Source organism: Gadus macrocephalus, chromosome 1 (assembly GCF_031168955.1).
Source record: "Gadus macrocephalus chromosome 1, ASM3116895v1".
NCBI lineage: Eukaryota > Metazoa > Chordata > Actinopteri > Gadiformes > Gadidae > Gadus > Gadus macrocephalus.
Genome location: NC_082382.1, coordinates 12,447,235 through 12,471,172, shown reverse-complemented (window position 1 = coordinate 12,471,172; position 23,938 = coordinate 12,447,235). Strand labels below are relative to the sequence as shown.

General features: G+C 43.6%; 1 protein-coding gene across 4 annotated transcripts in view; it reads left to right on the top strand.

Annotated features, from left to right (window-relative positions):
* The first annotated feature begins 1,040 nt into the window (after positions 1–1,040).
* Positions 1,041–23,938, top strand: part of LOC132449284 (IQ motif and SEC7 domain-containing protein 1-like) — an 84,495-nt gene continuing 61,597 nt past the window's right edge. For 2 of the 4 annotated variants that reach the window (XM_060041028.1, XM_060040969.1), the window contains exons 1-3: positions 1,041–1,678; positions 12,360–12,389; positions 16,792–16,899. In XM_060041028.1, coding sequence (XP_059897011.1) covers positions 1,419–1,678; positions 12,360–12,389; positions 16,792–16,899 — 398 coding nt within the window. In that variant the 5' untranslated portion in view covers positions 1,041–1,418. Of the gene's footprint in view, positions 1,679–12,359; positions 12,390–16,791; positions 16,900–18,827; positions 19,475–23,938 lie in introns of those variants that run through there. The other 2 variants (XM_060041476.1, XM_060041400.1) reach the window with 2 other exon arrangements.

The window sequence follows — 23,938 nt, the reverse complement described above, 5'->3', positions numbered from 1 at the left end:
TCATTATGGCAGAAAATGTTATCCAAAGGTCAGTGAATTAATACATGTCATTTAGGAGCAGGTAGGGGGTGAGGCATCCTGACCATCCATAACAGTCCATGACTAGGCTACTATACTGTTTTAGTTTTGCTTTTAAAAAGAAGTGCCATGGGAAAGAAGCATCGTCTCTAGAAAGTGATAGTTGAAGTGTGTGTCTGCATCTGATATTTCACAGTGGCTTATCAAGTCTTAGATAACAGCGCCTCGGTCACAGGCAGCAGGATAATGTACACTGTCTCGGTCCTCGACATAAATCCTAGTCCTACTCATAGCAAGGGGTGTACTTACCCTAGAGGGTTGTTGCTACATTCAATTAAGCTTCAAGAATTCAGTCAGCGTGCTTAATGAGCATTATTGAGCAGCTCATTTGGGGCCATTTTCAATCTAGGGAGAGACGGCAAGAAAAAAAGGAAATTGCTGAATCACATTTGCTCAAGATTTCCCTGACTTTAATCATCCACTATCATAGAAAAGACTGCCGTCACAGTCTCCCTTTTCAAAGCACGACGACTTGCAGACTTACCTGACATACGTAGGCCTCCTGCAGTAGCTAGTTGTTTATCTTATTCAGGTGTAGTCATATAACATATAACTGGATCTACATTTTATTAAAACGTAATGACCCGTTAGTAGTTCATATGCTGGCTCCTCTGAGAACATACGAGAGACAGATTAGAAAATCTTTATCGAAAGAAATAATAATAATAATAATAATAATAATAATAATAATAATAATAATAATAATAATAATAATTATAATAATAATTATAATTATAATAATTAAAAAAAATCTGTCTTGTGTGTTGACTAATTCCAGAAACAATGTTAAAGAAATGCCGAGGAGTACAATACAGATTTATACATATTTTTTCTTATTGCATCGCGCATTGCAGATTCAATAACCATGCAGCAGCGTGCAATGCTCCATCAAACTTGAAGACCACGCCCCTAAGACCTGCAAGCCAACCAGCAGCCTCTGTTTACCAAAAGTCACGCGAACAGCGTGGCGTTCAAGATAAGAAATATACTTCTGCAACGAACAACGCTCGGACTTTACAAGACCTTCGATTCCTTAGGAATAAAGTGATATATAGTCATATTTTTCGTACTTAGTTGACATGCTCCGTTGTGTGTGTCTATCATGCTGTTCATTTCACTTAATATGAATGTAGTGCTATTATAGTTCTGTTCTCTTAGCTTAGTGTAAATGCGGTTGCGCTGAAAGCCGGGTCAGTGTTCCCCATCCGTCAAACGAACACTGTGGAAAACAATGGCGAGGCGTAAAGGACGTGTCCTCTCGATGTTTTGCTCCTAGACCTTATCTGGCGGCACGGCTTCTGTGATTCTACAGGGGTTTCCTACACGCTACTTATCAAACCATGGATTGCCCGACGGAAAACCCCAACAGGGCTGCGGAATATCTGAAGGAGCTGGATAACATAATTGAGACCCAGCAGGAGTTACTGGAGCGACAGAGGCATCGGATTGAGCAGCTGGAGCAGCAAGTGTCCGACTTGTGTACGGAGAACGCCTGTCTCAAGGACCAGTACAAGCGGCATCTGGCAACTTGCAGGCTGCTGCAAAGCTCCAGTAGCCTGGTCACTCTGGGATCCATCGACGAGCATGTCAACCAGGAAAAGTAAGAGATTGCGTTGTCCATATGACAGTTATTTTTGGTAATTGGAAATGATGGTAGGTTATAAAATAAATACATTTCAATACCACCAAGCTATTGGCAAGAAATATGCATATTTGGCCCATTGAGAACAAACGGATCGGTTACTGTGTCTGCCTACCGAGAGTTACAATAAATCAGGTAGACTTGCATATCAATTTTGACACACTTTTAGTAAGTGTGCCTTCGCGTAATATGGTTAGATAATGAAGCAGATACAAGTGTGCTTTGCAACAAATTATTTAATGATCATCATGGAAGATATGCTGTAGTGTACAAACGCGCGCACACACACACACACACACACACACACACACACACACACACACACACACACACACACACACACACACACACACACACACACACACACACACACACACACACACACACACACACACACACACACTGAGCTTTAGCATTTGGCGGAACTTGGGGGGAATGTCATTGGTGTGCAATATTTTCTAAGTAAACTTGTGTTTAGTCTGGGGCTCTGTTCAGACACTGGTTGTAGTCCCAGGTACGACCGATCAGGATCAGGGCAGAGTGGGGTAAACACCCTTTCCTCCTACCCAGAGATAAGGGTTGGGATAAACACAGTGCTTGGATTACCCTTCCTCACCCCAACAGCTGTGTTCAAAGACCCCAGTCTTCTTACCCCCTACGCAGACGCTTGGCCTCTTGCAGGTGTCCGTGCGAGAGCCCCTGTCCGTGCTTGACCTTTCCCCCCCACGGGCCATGTTAGTGTCATGCATATCACTGGCAGCAAATCAAAGTGGATGACTCATGGACAGTGTGTCAGTACACTTTGAGAGGGGACCAGACTGAGATTAGTGTGCACTTTAACTCTGACCTTTTTAGTGGCAGCTTGTGTACATCTCACCTTGGTGCTGTGGTAAAGTCTACGATGTGATGGTCTGGGAAACTGAGCCTCTGTCATCCGCTGCTTCCGTAAGCCCCCTCTTCCACCCCCTCCCCCCCCGCCCCGCCCTTCATGGTCACACTGTCTGCACATTTCCCCCTCTTTTATAGGTCTGTTGCACTGTGAAGAGGATACCTAGCTGTCTATGAATTTATTTTTATGAACTTGATGAAATGTGACCAGAGTCCCAAAAGTCACGTTAACATGTGAAATGATTTAAAGCAATGCTACAGTCTTTATTTTACAATTCCGGAGGCTTGTAAAATAAATTCATGTAGGCGGTATTATTACCGGGCGAATCGTTACTGGCCACCTATTCGATTATCGTGACTCAAAGACCTAAAGTTAGAGCTAAGTGGGACAACAGCACTGTTGTTCCACCTGTGTGTTTTTGTTTTTTTCACAAGACACGATTTGTTTGCATAAGTGACATGATCGCTGCGGCTTGATTGAAGCACAAGGCCGGACAGCGTGTTCGTTCTCTGTTCAAGGCCAACGGCAGCAGAAACACATCAAACCAATCCACGCACCATCCTGTTGTCTGAGCAGCTAAAACGCATCATGGAAACGTACAGAAGGCCTTCAGCGTTCTCCTAAACGGATCAGCAAGGCAGTCAAACAAAACAGACCGTCCCTGCGTATACGCCATGCTGTCCTTGTGCATGAAAAGTTACCTAACAAGGATATTTTAAGAAAGCGGACACCTGGTACATCACAGAAATGTGTTCTGCTGACTAAAGCTACAGTATGTATTTGTGAATAGCCTAGTTTTCTTTGTTGTTGGCAGAAACGTAGATGGCTCAGAAACGTATGGTCTGCCTGTCGTTTGCTAGAAGGGAAATACGTGACACCTAGGAGAAAACATTTAGTACGAGATGCTTTATAAGAATCTGCCAAAATTAGGTCTATTATAAAAATGACATTTTCAGGTTTATTTATTTTGGCAGCAGGTCATTTTGATTCTATTTTTCAACAGACAGTATTTACCTGGTAGCAAGACAACCCAGTTCAATTCAAATGGAATGTATGGCAGATAAGGACTCTGAGGCCAATCAGTGCTGCTTGATGATGTCTGGCAGATTAGTCAAAACATCTGGACACTGACTGCATTACATGGAGACTCAAGACCTGCGATCTTGAGTTGTTTTACAAAATACTATGCACCTTGAAAAATGAACACAAAGACGAAGAAAGTGAGAGTAATCTCTGATAATACAGCTTGCATTGCCCCGTCAACCTTCAGCCCACACCTCTATGGAGAGGGCTTGTGGGTTACGTAGTCAGGCAGGTTTTCAAACAACATGACTGCCAGTATTTCTGAACATTACGCACTGATAAAGTGGATCCATAAGCTTTTTCTATGCTTGGATGCAGCACTCCCACAGGAACTAGTTAGGCAGAATGCAGATGGACGTATGAGCAGGGTCCAGACGGCCCACTGGACCTGACTGAAATCTGCTGATGCTGACACAGGTGTGCATTTGAAGTCGTTCTTAAGTTTTGCTTCCAAGGTGCTTTGTTTAAGGATTACGCAAGCCAACCAAAGCTACAAAAGGCCTTATGGCGTTTACAGGTTAGAACCATACATAATTAAATTCCTCTTTGTTCACCAGTCTCTGGAGTCGTCTGCCGGGTCAGCTCTGCACCCTGCGAGCATTTATGCTGACAATTTGCAGCTGTTATAGACAGCCTGCATCACACTTTACAGACTCATGCTCCTACTCCCCTAAGTCCACTTTGGAGTTTAGTTTTTGTAATGCAAGGCAATGGCCGGCAAGTAATACGCGTTTGAGGTGAAAACTGTCAAAGTCATCCGGGGGTTTAATCTCTGGTATAAATTGGTTTATAAATATCTTGCCAAATTCTTTAGTGACTGGTGGTTGCTGGAGCCACTCGTATCTGAACTTTTGCTCTTTGAGTAGAATGGTGTGTGCAAGCACTTTCACGTCTTTATCGTGAGGAATGGAGGAAGCTGCCAACTCCAATCCAGCATTCTGTCCAGTTCTCAGGTAACCAGCCGACTTACTTCTGGGCTGCCATTATGTTTCCTCATCTAAATTGTAGATGACAAAGTGCTGATGTCGTTGTTAGTTTAACTTTTCTCTCCGAAGCCTTCATCAAGCTTCTTTAAACGGAGCAGAAGGATAGCATAACCATAAACACATCTACAATCTACAACTGACAGAAAATACAAATTATACATTTAAGTAAAAAAAATACCAAAACAACAATGAGGTGGTGTTTAAGGGCTGTCTCTGCGTCAATTCGAGAGACGTAAGTTTAAGATTATCTTCCACGCAACAATATTGTAGGATATCCACTGGCATCTGCTACTTTGCAATAATACTTGGTAATTGGATCCAACCCTTTGAACCAGAACATTCATTGAAAACCATAAGTAAGTTGAAGCTCCGCTCTGGAAATTTAACATATTGTGTTGTGGGTCTCTTGACAGGAGCAATCCATTAAAGTTCACTTTGAGATCCAGTACGCAATTATTTTAGACATTTTCTTATAATTGATGAAATATTAATGAATAATCTGGTAAATCCTTTAAGAATCTCTTCTGCTAAGTTTCTGTTGATTTCATTTGATTGACTCACCAAAGGCAACGGAAGAGGAATATACTGTAGGAAGGAAGTGATGGAAATGACATCACTTTCAAATGCATGGCTCCTCGCAGCTAGCATGTGTTGATTAACTGGGTGCAGTGTTTGATAAAACATATTTATTACATTTGAAGATGGCATTTTTGTTTCTTTAAATGCATACCACTATTTATGAAAATAAAAATATTTATCGCTGTGAATAAAAAAAAATGCAGGAGCTATTGATTAAATAATAGATGTTATTCAGGGTACACAGTTTCGTTTAAGCAGTATTCAGCTCTAGTTGGATTTTTAATCATGGTAATATAATGGCTACTATATTATGGCAGGCTTTGGGCATCTTCCAATTTCGGAAAATGTGGATACAGATCAGAAGGAAAAGTTAGAAAAATTGTGTGACGCATGATCTGATATGCATAACAATGAACCCAAATGAGTCACAAAATGCACCACACTGTGTCATGCTGGTTTGATGATTCCTCCGAGTTCTTCCCTCTTCAGAAGTCCCCGGGAGAAGTCATGCTGCTTTTCTCTTTTGGTTTGAATGACAGAAAGTGTCCTCCTCACGCCTTTTGACTGCTCGTCTCACAGAGCCATCCGGCGCCCTCACTCAGTACAGATGAACAGCTTTTAATACAACTCTCCTCCCAAAGCCAGCCACAACAGTGGCCCCTTAAGCATGGGTTTCAGGTACCCCCCTATACCTGCAGGGTATAATAGCCCATGAAAGAATCCTGTTTCCTTTGACTGGCAGCGTCCACCCCTTCACGCAGCGATATGCTGAACAATCACTGTGCCGTTTTAAGATTTATGACCACCGCAGGATCTCCGGACGAAAAAACCCTAATGAAATCCCACAGCTAGATTAATTTCTACTTGGGATGATTTGCAATCCGGGGCCCACCTACAAATCTCCAGCAAAGGCCGAAGAAGATTTGCAACGTGCACATAAAAGACGTGCCCCCCGCGCCGACGGCTGCCTCCACTGTTAATGAGCTGCACCTCTGCAGACGCTGCTCCTCTCACAGCTTGCCTCCTTGGCAGCATTTGAGGGAGAGGGAGAATTCAGCAGTGAAACTACCCCCCCCCCCCCCCCCCCCCCACCTATCAGGGTGTTTGTATTTGCTTTTTGATGTAGCGGTAGCGTCCCCATGCTGCTAGCTAATGATGGCTCTGATGACAGCTCTTACCTCTGTCTAATGGGTGATTAGTGAAGTAAGTTACGAGTAAAGGCCACACCGCAGGAGGGGATGCGTGGCACAGCCAAGCGGGCTGCTATTGGCCCCCAAGCTAAGCTCTTGTAATAGTTAACTTTATTGCTTTGACTTTATTTATGTTTATGTAACATATACACGTCATCTTATATGTGTCCATATTTCATTGAAATGGCATCCACTTTAAAAACCACTGGGTTCAGGATGACATAATCTTCCGAGCCGTCTCAATGCTATGGAAGTGTAGACTGATGCCTCGTGGCAGGTGTTAACGAGCGAGAGAGGCAAAGCTTCTTACGAAAGAGGCTTCAATAATGCCAACCTCATGCCAATTTTCTAATATAATATTCTCCTCTGTAACCTTCAAAACTCCCATGATTCAAAATGCTACAGAGAAAAATGCCTGTACAATGAATTGGTTTAGATATGGTTACTTTTGTGGTTACCAAGTGTAATATTATCTATGAAGACCTAGCATGGCGTAAGATTGCATCAGTGGCAATAATGGAGCCTTTATTAAATAATTGTATTAGATATTACAGAACAGATACATTTTTTTTTTCCAACGTTCAGCACATTCACACGAAGCCTGGTTCCGCCCGCCTAAGTACTTTCGCTCAATTTGAATATCCCTTCAGTACTACGTCTGGGTCTGCGGTATGTTAGTGGGTTTTCTCCATCCAAATTTTCTGCCTCCAATCAGCGAACAGAGGTAGTGGCTGAGTACAATGACGTTAAAGGCACCCAGTGCAACTTTATGTAAACATTCAATGAAAAATAAACATTCAATTTCTAGTCTTTTTTACACGTAGTAAGTTTCAATAACTCCATACCATTACATCTCGACATTCAAGGAGCAAAGATGAGACGTCGTTGTGTGGTGAGAACTGATAGAAAATCGTAAACAACAACAATCGCCGGTGGGGAGAAGCCATTTTTCCATTGACTGGAAGCCTGCTTTATTTATTGTAGGTTACAAAAAATAAAGAAAATGGCGGCATTGTTGTTGTTATCGATTTTGTATCAGTTCTCACCACACAACGACGTCTCATCTTTGCTGCTTAAATGTCGGTATGTAATGGTATGGAGTTATTGAAACTTACTACGTGTAAAAAAGACTAGAAATTGAATGTTTATTTTTAAGCCTCGAAAGTTGCACTGGGTGCCTTTTAAAGTCAGCTCTCGTTGACGGACATCTTCACGCACAGTGTTTGGTTTGTTTACAGCCTGTGCGCAACTTGATTCCCGGCAAAACGTTAGCGATTGGTTATGGCAGATCCAGATGAGTGACACTGGGCAGATCCAATAGTTTTAAACTTCAACAGACACCCGCCTTCAAGTGAGTTAACGTTTGTCAATTGAGTAGGTCCAGACTCTCTGGGAGTCTGGTAGGACCAGGCTAATTCACACGTGGTGCTACACAGTTGAACTCCTTTATCGCGATCTCCAACCGTTACTTGTTGTTGCCTTCAGGCATCTCATGTTTTCATATCTAATAGTGATCCAGACGCCTAAAAGCGTTTGGATCACTATTAGAATGGACCACATATGGTCCATTCAAACAAATTACCTGTCTCGCGGTGGCCTGAAACAGCTGATGCAGCTGCTGAATCAGGGCGAACGGCTAGTGTAGTATACCTGTGGAGAGCCGCTGAAGTGGGCTTCTCTATTCTTTTTGCCAACCAACTTTTGTGGATGCAAGTGTTGATTTTGGCTGAGCTGCGGCAAGCTGCAAGAGTCTGTTAACACGAATGAGGAACGCGCACGCACGCACGCACATGCACACAAACGCACACACAAACGCACACACAAAGGCACACATTTTAACCTCAGAGGACCTGTTCTGGAAAGTGTTTCAATTCAGATCCACACTATGGGTTTCGCTGAATGGTCGTCAATGGATATAATTTAGAAAAGTAGAGACAATATGCAGAAGGTACTAGATACTTGATCTGTTGTAGCAGCTGGTATTTCTGTATATTTATTTCATAAATAGGAATCATGTAAAATAGGTCGGACCTGCTGGTAACCATAGAGCATTGGGCTTATTGCTCACCAGCGACCATGTCCTCTGTATATCTCCGGCCAGACAGGACTCTTTGAGCTGTTTTACTTTGGCCTTTACGGGGGATTTAGTGGTCTGCTCAAATCCAAGCAATATATTCAGGAATGCAGCCGGGGTGAGGGAAAAGTTGAGGTTGTTTTTATGTGTTGTGTATTCAGCTCACACAGTAGCGATTGGATTGTGTAACATTTTAGTAGGGCTGGGTATCACGGCCAAGTTCCTGAATCGATTCGATTTCGATTCTGAAGGCTTTAAATCGATTAATCACGATTCGATTCGATTCAATCCGAATCGGTTCCATCTGCTCCTAGATTGAATGATAATTTTCTTAAATTGTAAGGAAATATTCTTTATAGGCTATCATCGTTAATTCATCACTAAAATCATTAATTGTGACTAAAATCTTGTAGTTGTGACTGTTAATTAACATCCTTAGCAAGATTTTACATTCTATTCAACGTGATGGCCTGCCTAATTCAATATATTAATGAAATTATCTCCATGCAACACACTGCAAAAGACATGTTTTTATTTTGTAGGCTACATTAATGACAATCCAGACAGCTATAAACAAAACTGCCTCCATCTTCCTAAAATATATAAATATAACCATTGTAAAGATTATACCATTTAAGATAAAATATTCAAGTATTATAAAACTCCTTAAATTCAAATTTTTTCAACACATTAAAAAAAAAAAAAAAAAAAAAAAAAGAATCGATCTCATGCCCTGTGAATCGATAGCGTGGAATTTTAACGAAATCGATCCAAAATCGATTGAATCGATTTTTTTACCCAGGCCTACATTTTAGTGTGTGATATTTTCCGCATCTCCAGGCAGAGGCCCTCCTTGTCCCATAAAGCAGCCTAGAAAAACTGCTTATATGAAAAATATAAAGTTTTGGTTGGTTATTCGAAATGGCCAAACTTGATGTGTATTGATTTGAATCTGATCTGCATTACTTTGGAGAGAGAGAGATAGAGGGGGAGAGGGGGTTTGCTGCTTGTTGCCTGAAAAGAGGGAAATATTTGTTACTGTTATCTGAGGTATCCAGTCAACATGTAGGCTTTCTATGGAATTGCAGATGCAGTGTAGCCCACGGTTTTATGAACTGGAAAGCAAAGTATCTTTTATAGCACATCTTCCACTTTCTCTGTTTGCAGGTTTCATAATGGAACAAATTATTTTATTTACTGTGAGTTTAACAGACTGGCACAAATAAGACATTAGGTAACTAAATGCAAGCCATGCCCGTTGCTTTGCTCAGTGTATCGTTCATCCATGGAGAGCCAAACCAACCCACACACATCATTATCTCTTCTCTTAACCTCCCTCTCACTGGTATATTCAGACGGTGAATATAAAAAGCTTGAAACCATTTGCTTAGCATCACCTAGTCTGAGAAAAGCAAACAAACAACAAGACAAACTAGGGTTTATAATAAAAGACGAACGCAGAAATAAGCAATTGAGGAAATATAGCTTTTGGGTAAAGCATTTAATAAGTCAGTGTGACATTTAGTACGATGGAAACCATTTCAACCAGCGCTTGTCTGTGTAAACACCTCAAGTGAAAGTAAGGCCGTATTGGATTTCAATGACTCCAAAACAAGGAAGGCCATCATGAAAATAAGAATGCAGGCTAATGCACTTTCCCAGCCATATCGTGTTTCACACTTTGTTGCAGAGAGGCAGATTGATAAAGGCGGAATCAGCATTTACATTCTTTGTTTTTGGTGGTAGCCTGTGATGTGTCCCACTTCCTGTTCCAGCGGCATGCAGGATGACCTCACTTCCACAGCCTCGCCGTCTTTGAACCACGGAGGTCACAGGAAGCAGATAGGGCTGCAGCGGGGGGAAAAAACGGGAGAGAGAGACAATGACGGACCATGAGGGGGACACACACACACACACACACACACACACACACACACACACACACACACACACACACACACACACACACACACACACACACACACACACACACACACACACACACACACACACACACACACACACACACACACACACAGAGAGAGAGAGAGTCTGTGTTTCCATGAAGCAGTGTGTGGAATGTGGACAGGAAAGATAGCGGACTAACAAGATTCCAGGAAGTTTCGGGATTGAAGGCACTGCTGTCCCTTGAGGCTCGCGCTCTCTGTGTGGGACCACTCTGGTGGCCACCAATCACAGGGCCAATAAAAGTCGGTGTAAAACGATATGTCCAATGGGTTCTGGCATTTCATGCATTATTAAGGCAGTTTGTGGAATGCACCTCACTGCACCCCGGCAGCTGCTCTGTGGCAAAACACACCTGAGAAAGTATTTTAACATTACTCTCTAATTGGCGTATTCAACATTATGCATGTCACTCTCAAAATGTGTTTTGAAATTCAATCATTATTGTTATTTTATTGCATTTTTTTTTGTCGGAACAAAAGGGAATGATTCATCGTTCATTCAGTTTTATTGAAGCCCTATCTATGTTGGAAAGTTGCATTCTCGTTAAGAAAAGAGATTGCAGTGAAGTAATTAAGTTAAGGAAATGAATGTTCATGACATGGGGAATATGCTCACAGAATAACGATCTTCACATCATTTTCAATATCAACCACTTCTCCGCGGTGCAATCTCCACCTTCTGTTAACGGCACCCTTCCAGAGATAAGAGACGGGAGGACATGCAAGTGATTGCCTTCCACACTACAACATCAAAACACGGCTCTCAGGGGTCCTGCGGCCATGTACCAACCCGCCAGGTCGGGCCGTATATCATCCAGGCTTAACGGTTTGATAAAGTCTTGCTAAACACTGCGGTCATCGGCGGCCCTGTGCTGAAAGGCTGGATTTATAGGTCATGGCCATCCTTGGCCTTTATGTGCGTGAGAGGAGCTGTCCAGGGTTCTGATCAATGCAGCACCCCTCCCCCCCCCCCCGTCACTGTCAGGGTGCTGAGTGATGGGCAACACCTCACTGACCTCTGGGGGGGCTGCCACTGCGTTCCCTCACTGCCAGCAGCTTGTTCATTTAACAACAGATGATCTGAGGGAAATGCTTTGGTCTGACTTCGGCCTTTTTTTATCTAACCAGGAAGGCGTAGGATATGAGCGGATCAATACTTTCAGTAATTGCCATTGGATGTGGCTGCTGGTATGTGTGTCAATGAATCTCACCCGTCCGCTGCATTATATTGACCCAGCAGCAGTATGCTCGTCAACTCAATGAGCGGGGGTGCCTGTTTGCGTGAGCCTGCTCATTAAAGAAGAGGCAGAAAATATGTTTGTGGTTGTTTCGAAATGTTCTATAAAGGCCTTATATATACATAAATATACATGTATATATGCTTTTGTTTTTAAGCTTCAAAGTGGACCACACTGGAGGCAAGGTAGAACAGCTAGGGCAGGAGAGATTGGGCCAACATTATTTAACGATCATTGGGAAACTCACAGATAACATAAAACAAAGAACTGGTGTCTTTCCTCTGCATTCTGAAGCTCTGAATTACACCAGACTGCCCGATGCCGGAGGCATTATGAAAGGGTTGAAGTGTTTGTCCTTTTCCACCGTTTCAAGCTGATGCAACAAAAGTTTTTCAAGGCGGCTGTAAAGCAATAAATATGATTTTCTGTTATATAAATATATAATTAATATCACATTCATGTACAATATCGGCACAATTGTGACTGACATAATTTGATTTGAATTTTGATTTCCATCTATAAGATAGATGGTTATGCATCTCTGTCATAGGAATTTTGTGAACTACTGTATTTCATTCCTCAGTGTTAACAACCACAATCACTCACCAAAAGCATTTTCTCTTTTTCTTTCAGGTCTGAATGTGACGTGTCCAGAATGGTCAGGTAGGTCAATATGTTTTTAAGATTGCCCAATTCACCATCGATGTATAATGCACACAAACCACAATTGTAACATTTGATCTACAAATTATAATTAGACTGACAAACGGAAGGTTATGTCTGCCGAGGATGGCACCAAATTCTTGTGGTACTGTTGGCTTTAATGTTTTTCCCTAAATGGATATCTGTGAGCTTGAAGAGTGTGTGGAGAATTTAGCCAAAAGATATGACTGACTGGCCCTTGCAAATTATAGCAATTTTGGCTGTCTTGTAAGCGTATGCATGTAATTTTACACTCCTGTCTTGTTGTTGTTGTTCAGTCTTCCTTTACGGTCTAATTTGCTGCAGCAAACTTAACCGGAGGTCCACAGCGAGAGAGGTCAGTTTAGCAGTTGGTGATTGCCAACACAGGGATTCTGTTTTCAAATACTTTTTTGTTTCTTGAAACCTAGTTTAAAATATTATCTAAATTTGGTGAACGCAATGACGATACACTACAGGTTCAAAGTCATTACCATATCCCTGGCTGGTTTATATGCATGATCGTCATAATACAAGACAGCCAGCCTGTTCAAAGTTTATTGTTAACACGGGGAACCCTCTGGACTTCCCAGCAGCTATAAAAATATGACATATCCCCAAAAGCTAGCTTTACTTGTGTGGGCGTGGGTGTGGGTTGGGGGATGGCTGACTGTGAGGGGAAGTAAGAATATGGTCACACTGGAAAGGCTAATGAGAGAGAGATAAACACCACAACACCGTTTAACAGGTGAACTCTGTCATCTAAAGGGATGGCTTCATTCAGGGATCGTTAGAGCTGCGTGGCTGTGAACTGGTGAGCAAAAGCTAAATCACATTAATGATCCAAATTCCTTCTTTTCTCTTGTAATTGTTCCTTTGTGTAATTGTTCTTTCATGCCGACAAAGCTTTTTAGTTACAACCCCCTCACCACACCCTTCCAGCTTAATGGTGCTTTATCCATTGTACAAATTCATAGGGCGGGAAAAATGTATGAATTGGTTTTATAGCATACATAGAAAAATTGGCGGTGTTATTGACCCCGCTAATGTAGGAAGCTAACGAGGAGGATAGCTATGATCGCTCTTTTTGCGACTTTGTCACCTATTATTGGCAATGGTGGATGGGATACGTTAATATGGCAAGGTAATTTAATCCATACGTGCCTTCTGTCCTCGTTTCGTGAATTAGTTGAGTGAAAGTAAGTGTGAACCTTTTTTGGTGTTTCATTACACGTACAGCACAATGCAAATGATACCACCATTGCGACTGTTACAACTTCCACAAGGGAGATTTAAGACTCATTGCAAGTAACATAGAAGGAGGGGTGAGATAAAGTGTTGTATGACTCCTGATACTGGCCATGAAACTGTATCCTTGGGCCTTTCTCTAAAACAGTCAGGACATATCACAAACGACTGCAAGCAGAAGGCTACTAGTCTCATGAAGTAAGGATTCATGAGGTAAAGGTGTAGTGTGTCGTTTTGTATGTATTTACTTGTTTAGAATCGCTTTGACGATATAGATGACCAGAATTGAATGGAGGTGGCAAATGTAACTGTTATCCATACACCGTCTGCCTTAGAGGATTGGAACAAATTACACCTGTGCACACTTTTTTAGTTATTTTCCGAACATTAATTCTCCACCAAGGTGGGCAAAAGGGAAGGGAAGGCCACGTTGAATTGCCACAGTGCTGCTCTTGCTTTATGACGGGGGAGGTAAACATAAATGTAATATTCTCAGTGGCACGTGGCTGTTATTTTCACCCAACTCTCTGGGGAGAGACAAAAAGAGATGGCATTATAAAACCTCCTTATTATGAAAGCGGTAAACGAATGGAGAGCTTTGGCCCTCACGGCTGCTGCTGCTGCGGGTTGGTGTAGGTCATACTAGCCGGATGCTTGTCCAAACAGGAGGGGCGCTCCGCGAGCAACCCCAACGTGGATCCATTCGGCATCATATGCTAAAACAATGCAATAGAAATGTTGTCAAATATAGCAGAGAATTCCCATTTTATAGAACTAAACACAATCAATGTATTAAACCTACTTTAATTTTTGTTTAAAGATTGAGGTACAAAGCTGTATGGATACGAGTTAAACTTCCCATCGACTTGTTTTCATTCACTGCAGTAAGGGTAGTATCCATAGCCTGCTATAAATACAGACGTAGCGTCCTTGACAGCTGTTTAAAGGCAGCGAGCTGTGCTGAGTCGTGCCCGCGATGTCCCGTCTCCGGAGGTGGGCCACAGCGCACCAGACTGCCTCCACCCAGGTACGGTGAAGTCAGGATGCTGCTTTGAGCGAGACGTGGTCTCTCTCGTCTTTCAGGAATGTACGCAAAATACAATAACTGTTTGATTGGTTTTTAATCGTTCGTTACTATAAATATTATTATTATATTATTATTATGTTATTGTCTCATCGATTAAAGAAAAGCGCGTCATTAGTTAAAGAAACACCCTCAAGCAGGTAGCCTTGTTGTAATGAAGATGCAATTCCTCATTACAACAAGAAGCTCAGAGTCAAACCAAACCAAGCCAAGCCAGCGCACGTTTAAGGGAGGGGCCGATGTGTGCCGCTTGGCATTAACAAGACATGCTCACCATGGTGAGTGAAGATGGGCTGACCCGTCCTTAAAACAGCCGGGGAGACGGCCTCCCTCCAGGGCCATGCCCGTCTATGTCAGGGCCTCATCATCATCATTCTCATCCACAGAGAGTCTCAGGTCCCATCCAGCTCTTTCTCTCAGGATCTCTCGAGGCTCCACCATACGAGCCTGTCAACTCCTCTTGTTTTCCTCGTCCGTCTCCTGTTGCCATGGAGAGCGATGCTCCTCACACAGGAGAGAGGGATCGGGGGAGAGAGCGCAGCTAGGCAGTGAGCCAGCCGCATTCGTCCTTGAGTGTTCCTCTGTTGATCGGTCCACGTGGCTGGGACACGATTTAACCTCCAAGTATGGTTCTAATCCTGGTAATGACAACAATGACACGACCCGCCGTTCGATTGGGCCGAGCTACATAACGTTGGACTCCTATGTCGGGGTGTGAGGTAAAGAAATTCCTCCTCCTAGCTGGAGGTGGAATTTCGGTTCATGAACTGACGTGATTCTGTGTGAATAACGAGCAGTGCCAGCAGATCTGAAAAGTTATTGTTCTCGCTCGCTCCCGCTTTCGCTCCTCTCTTCAGAACCCACCAATAGGAACCTGGCACAAATACATTCAGCCTTGTTCAAGGTTCACAGCTCCCCTCGGAGCCCGAGTACAGAGAGACATTAGCATTTCTTTAAATGAATAATTGATTAAGCCGAAACTGCAGAATATGGCGCTAGCCATGATGCCATTAGCTGCTAATAACATTCAGGGTCTCTATGCGGGGAGGTGATTATATGCTTATATGCCTTTTTCGTTCCCAGTCTGTATTGAGTTTTTATAGTCTTTTGCAAGTATTCTTCTGTTGGAAATAAACTGAAGGTTGCTCTCTGCAAAAAGCAGAGAGAAATTCTGTCATGTTTTATGAGCCCCCTTTGTGTTCAAAACTCGCTCATGTTCAAAATCAGTTTTGAGGAAGACCGTAAACATGCAAACGTCTGGATGGGATTTTGAACACCGTTTTTAGGGAACAAGCCTTCGCCATAACGAAGTGAAACAGGTGAACTGAAACACGCATTGTATTTAGTGGGGGTTTTTCACCAGAAGGAAGTGCTGGAAATAATGCAGACTGAGCCGGCTGTGAGATACAGCTGGCGTGTCACAGCCACCCCAGGCAGGTGGTGAAGATCACCGCAAGTCCCGGACTGATCGGCTCCCACAGAGAATTGTATCTCTGTGGAAATGCCATAGCAGCGCCAAGTAGAAGGGTGGCTTGTGGGAGTTGGCACTGCTTCCTAATAAAAAATATAGACGTCTTTGTTTTTTATCTGAAGGCCATCTCAATACAGATCTCTCTCTATATATACGTAAGCACGTAGGAGGATATTCAGTTTGTGTTTTTTTGTGACGGGTAATAATAAACTTTTTGGTTGTCTTCAGACTTTCACTCCCATATATAGTATACAATAATACTTGTTTTACTATTGTAGTATAATACGGCTCTGTGCTTTGCTGTAACCGCTTTGGCAGCTCACACCGGTGTGCTTTATGACCTTAGGGACTCTGCAGGGGAGAAATCCCCATGTCATAAAAGTCTTAAAACCCATCAACATGAAAAAGGTGTCTAGGGCAAGATAGATGAGTTTAATTGCAATTGAGTTCCCATCTCGCAATTCTCATGTTGACTTGGTTCCCTGAAGTAACCGTTAAAGATGATGTGTCTTTCGTTGTAAAAAGTCCTTGAAAAAAACCACATAGGCTTGTTGATCCTAAAGTATGTATTTCCTGTGCAGGAGACACGCCTCGTTGCCCGGTGAAGTGATGGAGAACCGAGGGAACATGGTGTCTGCCGGCAGCAGGAGAGGCTTTCCCTGCCGCAAGTGGAAGTCTGCTTCCTTTGGGTACAGTACAACGTTATTGCTTTTCCCCCTTTAGAGAGTGTGTGTGTGTGTGTGTGTGTGTGTGTGTGTGTGTGTGTGTGTGTGTGTGTGTGTGTGTGTGTGTGTGTGTGTGTGTGTGTGTGTGTGTGTGTGTGTGTGTGTGTGTGTGTGTGTGTGTGTGTGTGTGCTCTTCAGCCAATGCAACATGTCAGGTGCTTTTGCTCAAAAACAATTCTTGTTTCACAACAGTTGTTGTTCGATCACCGTTGCACGCTATCGCCCCCGGGCATAAAGGCAGAGAGTCCAAGAAATGTCCCACGCTCGGCAACTCTCTCTGCTTACTTATATTTATTTCATGACTCAGCACTTTTTGATGTCCCCGATGTGGCCTAACCCAGCTCGCCAGACAGAGAACCCATTAGATCAAAACTACGGTGTGTTGTACCCGAAGCTCATCACCCTTCAAGCAGTCCATATCCGTCTTGCAGAAACTGAGTTTGTTGGGGTTGTAAGAACCAAACAACATGATTGCGGAGAAAACAAAGACACGCATACACACCGCTAGTCTGACACTGCATCGAGTATAAAACAAGTGTGTCCGCAGAGAACTCATTTGGTCTCGGCTTTCCAAAAAAAACAAGTGTTTTGAAGTGTGCTGCTGGCTTTACGAAGCTGCGATTGAACAAGGAGGAGCTGCAGAGGACAGCTGAATGCTTGGCTCCCAATCGAGTTTTGTTCTTTGTCATTAAATCCTGATCCGTAGATCTCTGATCCAAATTCCTACTTCGTACACATTTTCACGTACTTTCAGACAACGACAACGTTCTGGGTTCTGAAAACCTAAGGCATCATCAAGTGAAGTGAAGACTGGGGTAACCTTTCAGAAAAAATAAACTGTTGATTGTTAATTAATACCACACACACTCCCTTTGTGTTCAGCGCGTACTTCTGCGTGAATATGGTGCAGAAAGAGCTAATGGGTTAGATGGATCGTGACGGCGAACATGGCTGAGACACTGATCGGGGGAATTGTTTTTCCCGCCGTGCCCGCGACGCTGGGGTTCTTTGATCGCTGTTGCTGTTGGGTGTGCTCTCTAATTAATTGACAATCATCTCCTCTCACCTGCGTTTGCCCCATACATCTTGTTAATGGTGATGCCTATCAACGGTTCCAGCTGATTCATTACAGCTGATGATGATGAGGTGTTTTTCTCTGCACTGGAAAAGACGATTCTGAAGATTATTTGGGGTTATTACAACTTTCTGAAACCAGCATTTTCTATTCGTTTTTTTCACGCTCATTTGGCTCCCTGATCTTAAAATTGCACTTTATCGTTGAGTTTTTCAACAGAAACTCAACAGAAAGTGGTAAAAATGACCTAAAGTCCATTGTGAAAGGTAACTACGGATCAAATCAGAAGTCAGTTATGTCGTTGTTGTTGATGTTGTTGCGTGGATCCTACCTAACTTACTCCTCAACGTTCCCTGGGGACCGCACTAATGGTCCTCCCATCTGGCGTGATGAAATGAATACCAAACACTGAATCCCACTCAGGGCTTTGCTTCGCCGTGCAGAGGCGGCAGGGCTCTCTGGGTCCACGGTTGAACCTGCTGCTGGCTGTCTCTGTGGCTGAAGAGCGCCGGTGAAAGCGGTGGAGGTGCATTGCTTTTGGGAGTGCTGCGCTACATCCTCTCTGGCAGGACATTCAATCATGCAGCTTGTTTATCTGCTGCCGACGCTGAAGACACTCACTCGTATGACAAACCTCAGTGTGTGAATCATCGCATGTTATGTGCTTTTACGTTTATCTATTCTCTGAGCTTTTTTCGAGGGTACATTTTGCTTTATATCCATGCATTTTATTTATAAAACCCAGAGCACACTTTCTATAGAAGTGACCATTTGAATTGTGTGTGTGTGTGTGTGTGTGTGTGTGTGTGTGTGTGTGTGTGTGTGTGTGTGTGTGTGTGTGTGTGTGTGTGTGTGTGTGTGTGTGTGTGTGTGTGTTTACCCCTAACAATAACATTCAGAACATGGGTAAGTCATTTCTGGAGTCCTCTCAACTCTGAAGGTGACCATTTTAATGTTTGCAATATAATATTGCTTTTGCCTGTATCCGTACTTGAGAGATTCTGGTGTGTGTATGTGCGTGTCTAAAGTATTCATAGGTCATTTGAGGAGAAGGTGACCAATTTAATTATTGTTTTGCAGTTTGTAAACTGGGAATTTCACAACCGCTGGGCCTCTCTACCTGTGGTGTCCCAGTGGCAGCGGGCCACCACAGGGCGGGCTCTCTTCTGGTGCTTAGTGGTGTGTCATTTGAGCAATCACTTTCTAGTTCAGCAGAACAGACGATGAGAACTGAAAAAAAAAACCCACAGGGTGATTTGACCTATTGTCACCTGACACCTTCTGCTTTCTAATTTATTCGTGGGGGAAAAAACAGTCAAAAAAGAAATAAACGTGGATGAATTGTACCCCATGTTTGCTCACACTGAAAACAACTCTGTTCTGGCTGTGAGTAACAACCAGGGGTGTTGGAGACGTACAAGTTGGAGGCAGATGAGCAATGGAATCCAACTTTCTGCCTCTGAGGTACAACACCATGCATTTGTCAATCTTGAATGGGAATTTATTTGGTTCACTTTAATGCCAAAATTAGTATTTTCCTATTAGGGATTATTTTTTGGTAGCATTTTTTTTGTCATATTTGCTGACCTGTCTGTCTAGCTGTCTACATGCTCCATCTCCCGTGACCGTAATCTTCCACGAGGCTAGGCAGACCTATTGCTGAAACTAACGAGCTAGCCATGTGTTTTGGGGGCGTGGCTTTGGAGCCATGGAGGGAGCCCTGAAGGTAGGGGTGTGAGATATATATAGATAGATAATAGATATAGATATAGATTAGATATATATAGATTTTTTTTTTTTGACAGTGTGTGTGTGTTTGTGTGTATTTAATCCAGTTCAAGTGTAACATTGCTTCATTATTTAATTAATACTTAAAGCACCAATAATTTGGGGCACTGCCTTTTAATATCTACTTGCAGTTGCGCTGCATTTATAAACCATGATGAAAGGAAAAGCGGCTGTATAAGGGTCTGTTTGGACCCGAGCGTCGTGGAGCTCGCTTCTCATCCGAGGATAGAAATATTGAGTTCCTGCTGATTGTGATGCGCGTGTGCCAAGTTTCCCGCCCGGAACACTAGCTCATTAAGTGTTTGATTGTTCTCCGTGGCCTCGTGGATTAAAAGGTCTCGCTCGCTTTTTGGTCGGCTGGCCTCGCATACTTTTGCTGCCGGTTTTGCTTCCATTTCCTTTCCCGCAGGGAATAGCACACACGCTCACGCACACGCCATCACACAGAGACACTGTCCTGAATGCTTTCCTCTCTCCTCCACAATCTCTCATTCTCCCTATGTCTCATCTATCACCATTATAGTCATGCGTCTGTAGCCTTCTGCAGCTATCCATCAAAAAAAACTCCTACCCTTCCTCGCCTTCCCCATCCCTCTACCACTGTTATTTTTAGGCTTCTTTATTGTTCAAGCCCGCAAATAGGATTTCAATACTACTCTTATTCGTTTCCTCCAAGGTTGATGTGTGTGTGTGTGTGTGTGTGTGTGTGTGTGTGTGTGTGTGTGTGTGTGTGTGTGTGTGTGTGTGTGTGTGTGTGTGTGTGTGTGTGTGTGTGTGTGTGTGTGTGTGTGTGTGTGTGTGTGTGTGTGTGTGTGTGTGAACTGAGCACCTTCACGTGAGGACCAGAGGCGTGCATTTCTTTTTGTCCACATCATAGTGGAGCAGAGAAACATACTCTCTCCCCCCTCACCATTCCATACTCTCTCCCCCCTCACCATTCCATACTCTCTCCCCCCTCACCATTCCATACTCTCTCCCCCCTCACCATTCCATACTCTCTCCCCCCTCACCATTCCATACTCTCTCCCCCCTCACCATTCCATACTCTCTCCCCCCTCACCATTCCATACTCTCTCCCCCCTCACCATTCCATACTCTCTCCCCCCTCACCATTCCATACTCTCTCCCCCTAACCATTCCATACTCTCTCCCCCCTCACCATTCCATACTCTCTCCCCCTCACCATTCCATACTCTCTCCCCCTAACCATTCCATACTCTCTCCTCTCACCGTTCAGTACTCTCTCCCCCTTTCCCATCTTCACAGCTCACTTGGAAAATCCGCCTTCCTGCCCTCCTCTACTGTATGATTCCCTCCACTGCCCCCCGGCCACCTAAAGAGAAAGGCATCCCAGTAGATTAGTGGGGCTGACGTCCACGCCTGACGGGGTCGGACGGGAGGTCGAATGGGGTCGCGCCTGCGGTTTATATCTTGGAGCCACACACACAAAACATCCCTCAGGGATCTTTCTGTGAGCTTTGTTTAAAAGTACTTTAATAACAAAGTCCTTTTTGTTGCACTTCCTCCTATGATTTTCTTTCATAAGAAAGAATTCGTTCTGGCTTCTGATCACGCTTCTTATGTGAAGTACTGTGTAAAAATAAATAAATAAACTGGCTTCAGAGCTCGGTTCTGGGCTTCAATTCATGCATTAATAATATCCCCCGGTTGCCTCACGGTCTTCATCACGTTGAAAAGCTGTTACAGCAGCCGTGGTGGTGTAGGTGGAGCAGGCGGCGGTGGTGATGGAGGCGGAGATCTCCAGTCTCGATAACACTGCACAGCGCATTGATTACTCTGAACGGCCTTCTTTTGGCTCCGTTGCAAGTGGCTAATGGGCGCTGCGCTGAACATTGCAGATGCAGGGAGAAAACACATAATGGACGGTGATCTACCCGCAGGGTGGCTAGGGGGGGGGGGGGGGGGGGTTGTCATGAGATGATCAAGAGTTGCTCATCAGAGGTGAAGGTAGTAGCACGGTTTCCATGGTTTGCTTGAACAAATGCATAAAGGCATCTCCACACGGCAGAGCTCCCTCCTGAGGGTAGGAATGTTTATTAGTATTGCGCTTTTGCTTGCTATTTGCTCCTTAGAAATAGCGAGGTAATATGGGAGCCGTACATAGGAGGTTACATTACAGGACCTTGAGGAACCCCAACCTATATGTTACCTTTATTTAATTATCCTCTGGCGGCTGAAACGCCGAAACCCATACGATTGGCCATCCCATCCGAGCCTATAAAACGCCTCCCTCTACATCGTCCCCATTACTGGCTGCACGTATTCCACCACCGGCACTGTTCTGTAAAGTTTAGCCTGCGCCGAATGGTCAGTCACAGAAAATAATTTAATAGGCCAATGAAACGGCGAACCCGTTCCCATTATGTGTTTGAACTCTCTCACTGGGAAGGCGCGCCGCTCGCTTTGATGTTCCCCGACCTCTCCTTCCTCATCGCCCCGTGAGTTAATTATTGGCCTCGCACTGCACCATGAAGGCCCGGGATCTGGAACAAATGGGTCCATGTGGCCTTATGTAGCTTTAACTCTCCCTCCCTCCCTCCCTCCCCCTCTGGTCCTCTCTCTCTCTAGGGGAGAGGAGCAGAAGAGAACACGGAGGGTATTGTGCTGTATCACTCCTACCGTTTATACATTTTTATCGTGAGGTGAAATGAGGATGCGGAATAAGGAATTTAAAATGGTGTGTGTGTGTGTGTGTGTGTGTGTGTGTGTGTGTGTGTGTGTGTGTGTGTGTGTGTGTGTGTGTGTGTGTGTGTGTGTGTGTGTGTGTGTGTGTGTGTGTGTGTGTGTGTGTGTGTGTGTGTTGGCGCTGGGATTGCTTTCAATGCTGTGTGCACCTGCACATTATGTGCTCTGAAGACATGAGAACAAAACAAAACAGGTGGTCTTTGGTTCACGGAGACAAGGCCAGGTTATACATGTGATTAAGAAATGTTAATCTGCAGCCGTGGTGGGATATGGTTCATTGATTAACATTTGAATAGTCCCAATATTGAATTTTGTGTGTCAAATGTAATTGTAGTTTTTCATTGATTTACTTTGTCAGCAGGGGTGAGGGGATCGTAGCTTTTGTTTTGTGTAATTCTATAAGCCAGATGGTTGAATATTGTGTCCTCTCTAGTGTCAGTTGTGAAGTATATAATGGATTTCACATGTGTCTGATTATTACATTAGGTTTGTTGGTCATCCTCCACACACAGGGTATACATCTTCTTGTCTGAAATGACATTCTGTTGATGATGAAGATTATGGAATATAATGGAAGAAGAATTATCTTTGTCATTATACCCGGGTACAATTACATTTCCATGGCTTCTCCCAATGCAGTTTAAGTAAGAAAAGGCAAAATATCAAAGCAAAACCAGAAAGCAGCAGTAACAGAAGCATAATGTTTAAAAAGTGACGTGTGTTTGAGTACAAGTTGAAAGCACAAATTGGTTGACTTTAAATACATAGATGCTAAATATTTGTGTTTTTGTGTGCGTGTCTCTGTCTGTGCTTTTCTGTGCTTTCAGGCGTGTCACAGGGCTTGATGCGTGTTTGTGTGTCCCCACAGATCCTATTATCTGAGCTGTGTTCTGGGCAGGGAGGATATTATGGAGGGACCAGCTCTGGGAGAAAGGCTTTTCCTCAGTCCATTGAACAGCTAGCTGTCTCTCTCAGCTTTCAGCTTCTTTGTAATCCAGGTGTTGCCTTTGATCTTGTCGTTGGTTTTAAGGCATCAAAGATTGTGACACGTATAGAGTGGCCTGTTACACTTCATCTGGTCTCATTTTCTACACATTAACCAACATTCAGTTCGATTTTCTCTTCTCAGTCATTTCTCCATGGACATAACCGCTGAATAAACTCCCATTGCTGTTTTCTGTCACACTTTCAGTTCCCTATATTTTAACATGCATGTGTTATTTCTTCCCTTTTCCAAACAGAGCTGTTTTTTTTACAGTAACCTGTGCTTCCAGGCATCTGTCAGTGTTCGACGGACAGTATGCCACACACGGAGAGGTCGTACACCCACGCCGTAGAACAGGTCAAGGCTTACTAAGAGCTGGGCCATTCAACTCTGCAAACATTTGCCTTTGAAAGTGTGCCCACAAAAAAAAAGACTGTACAAACAGGACG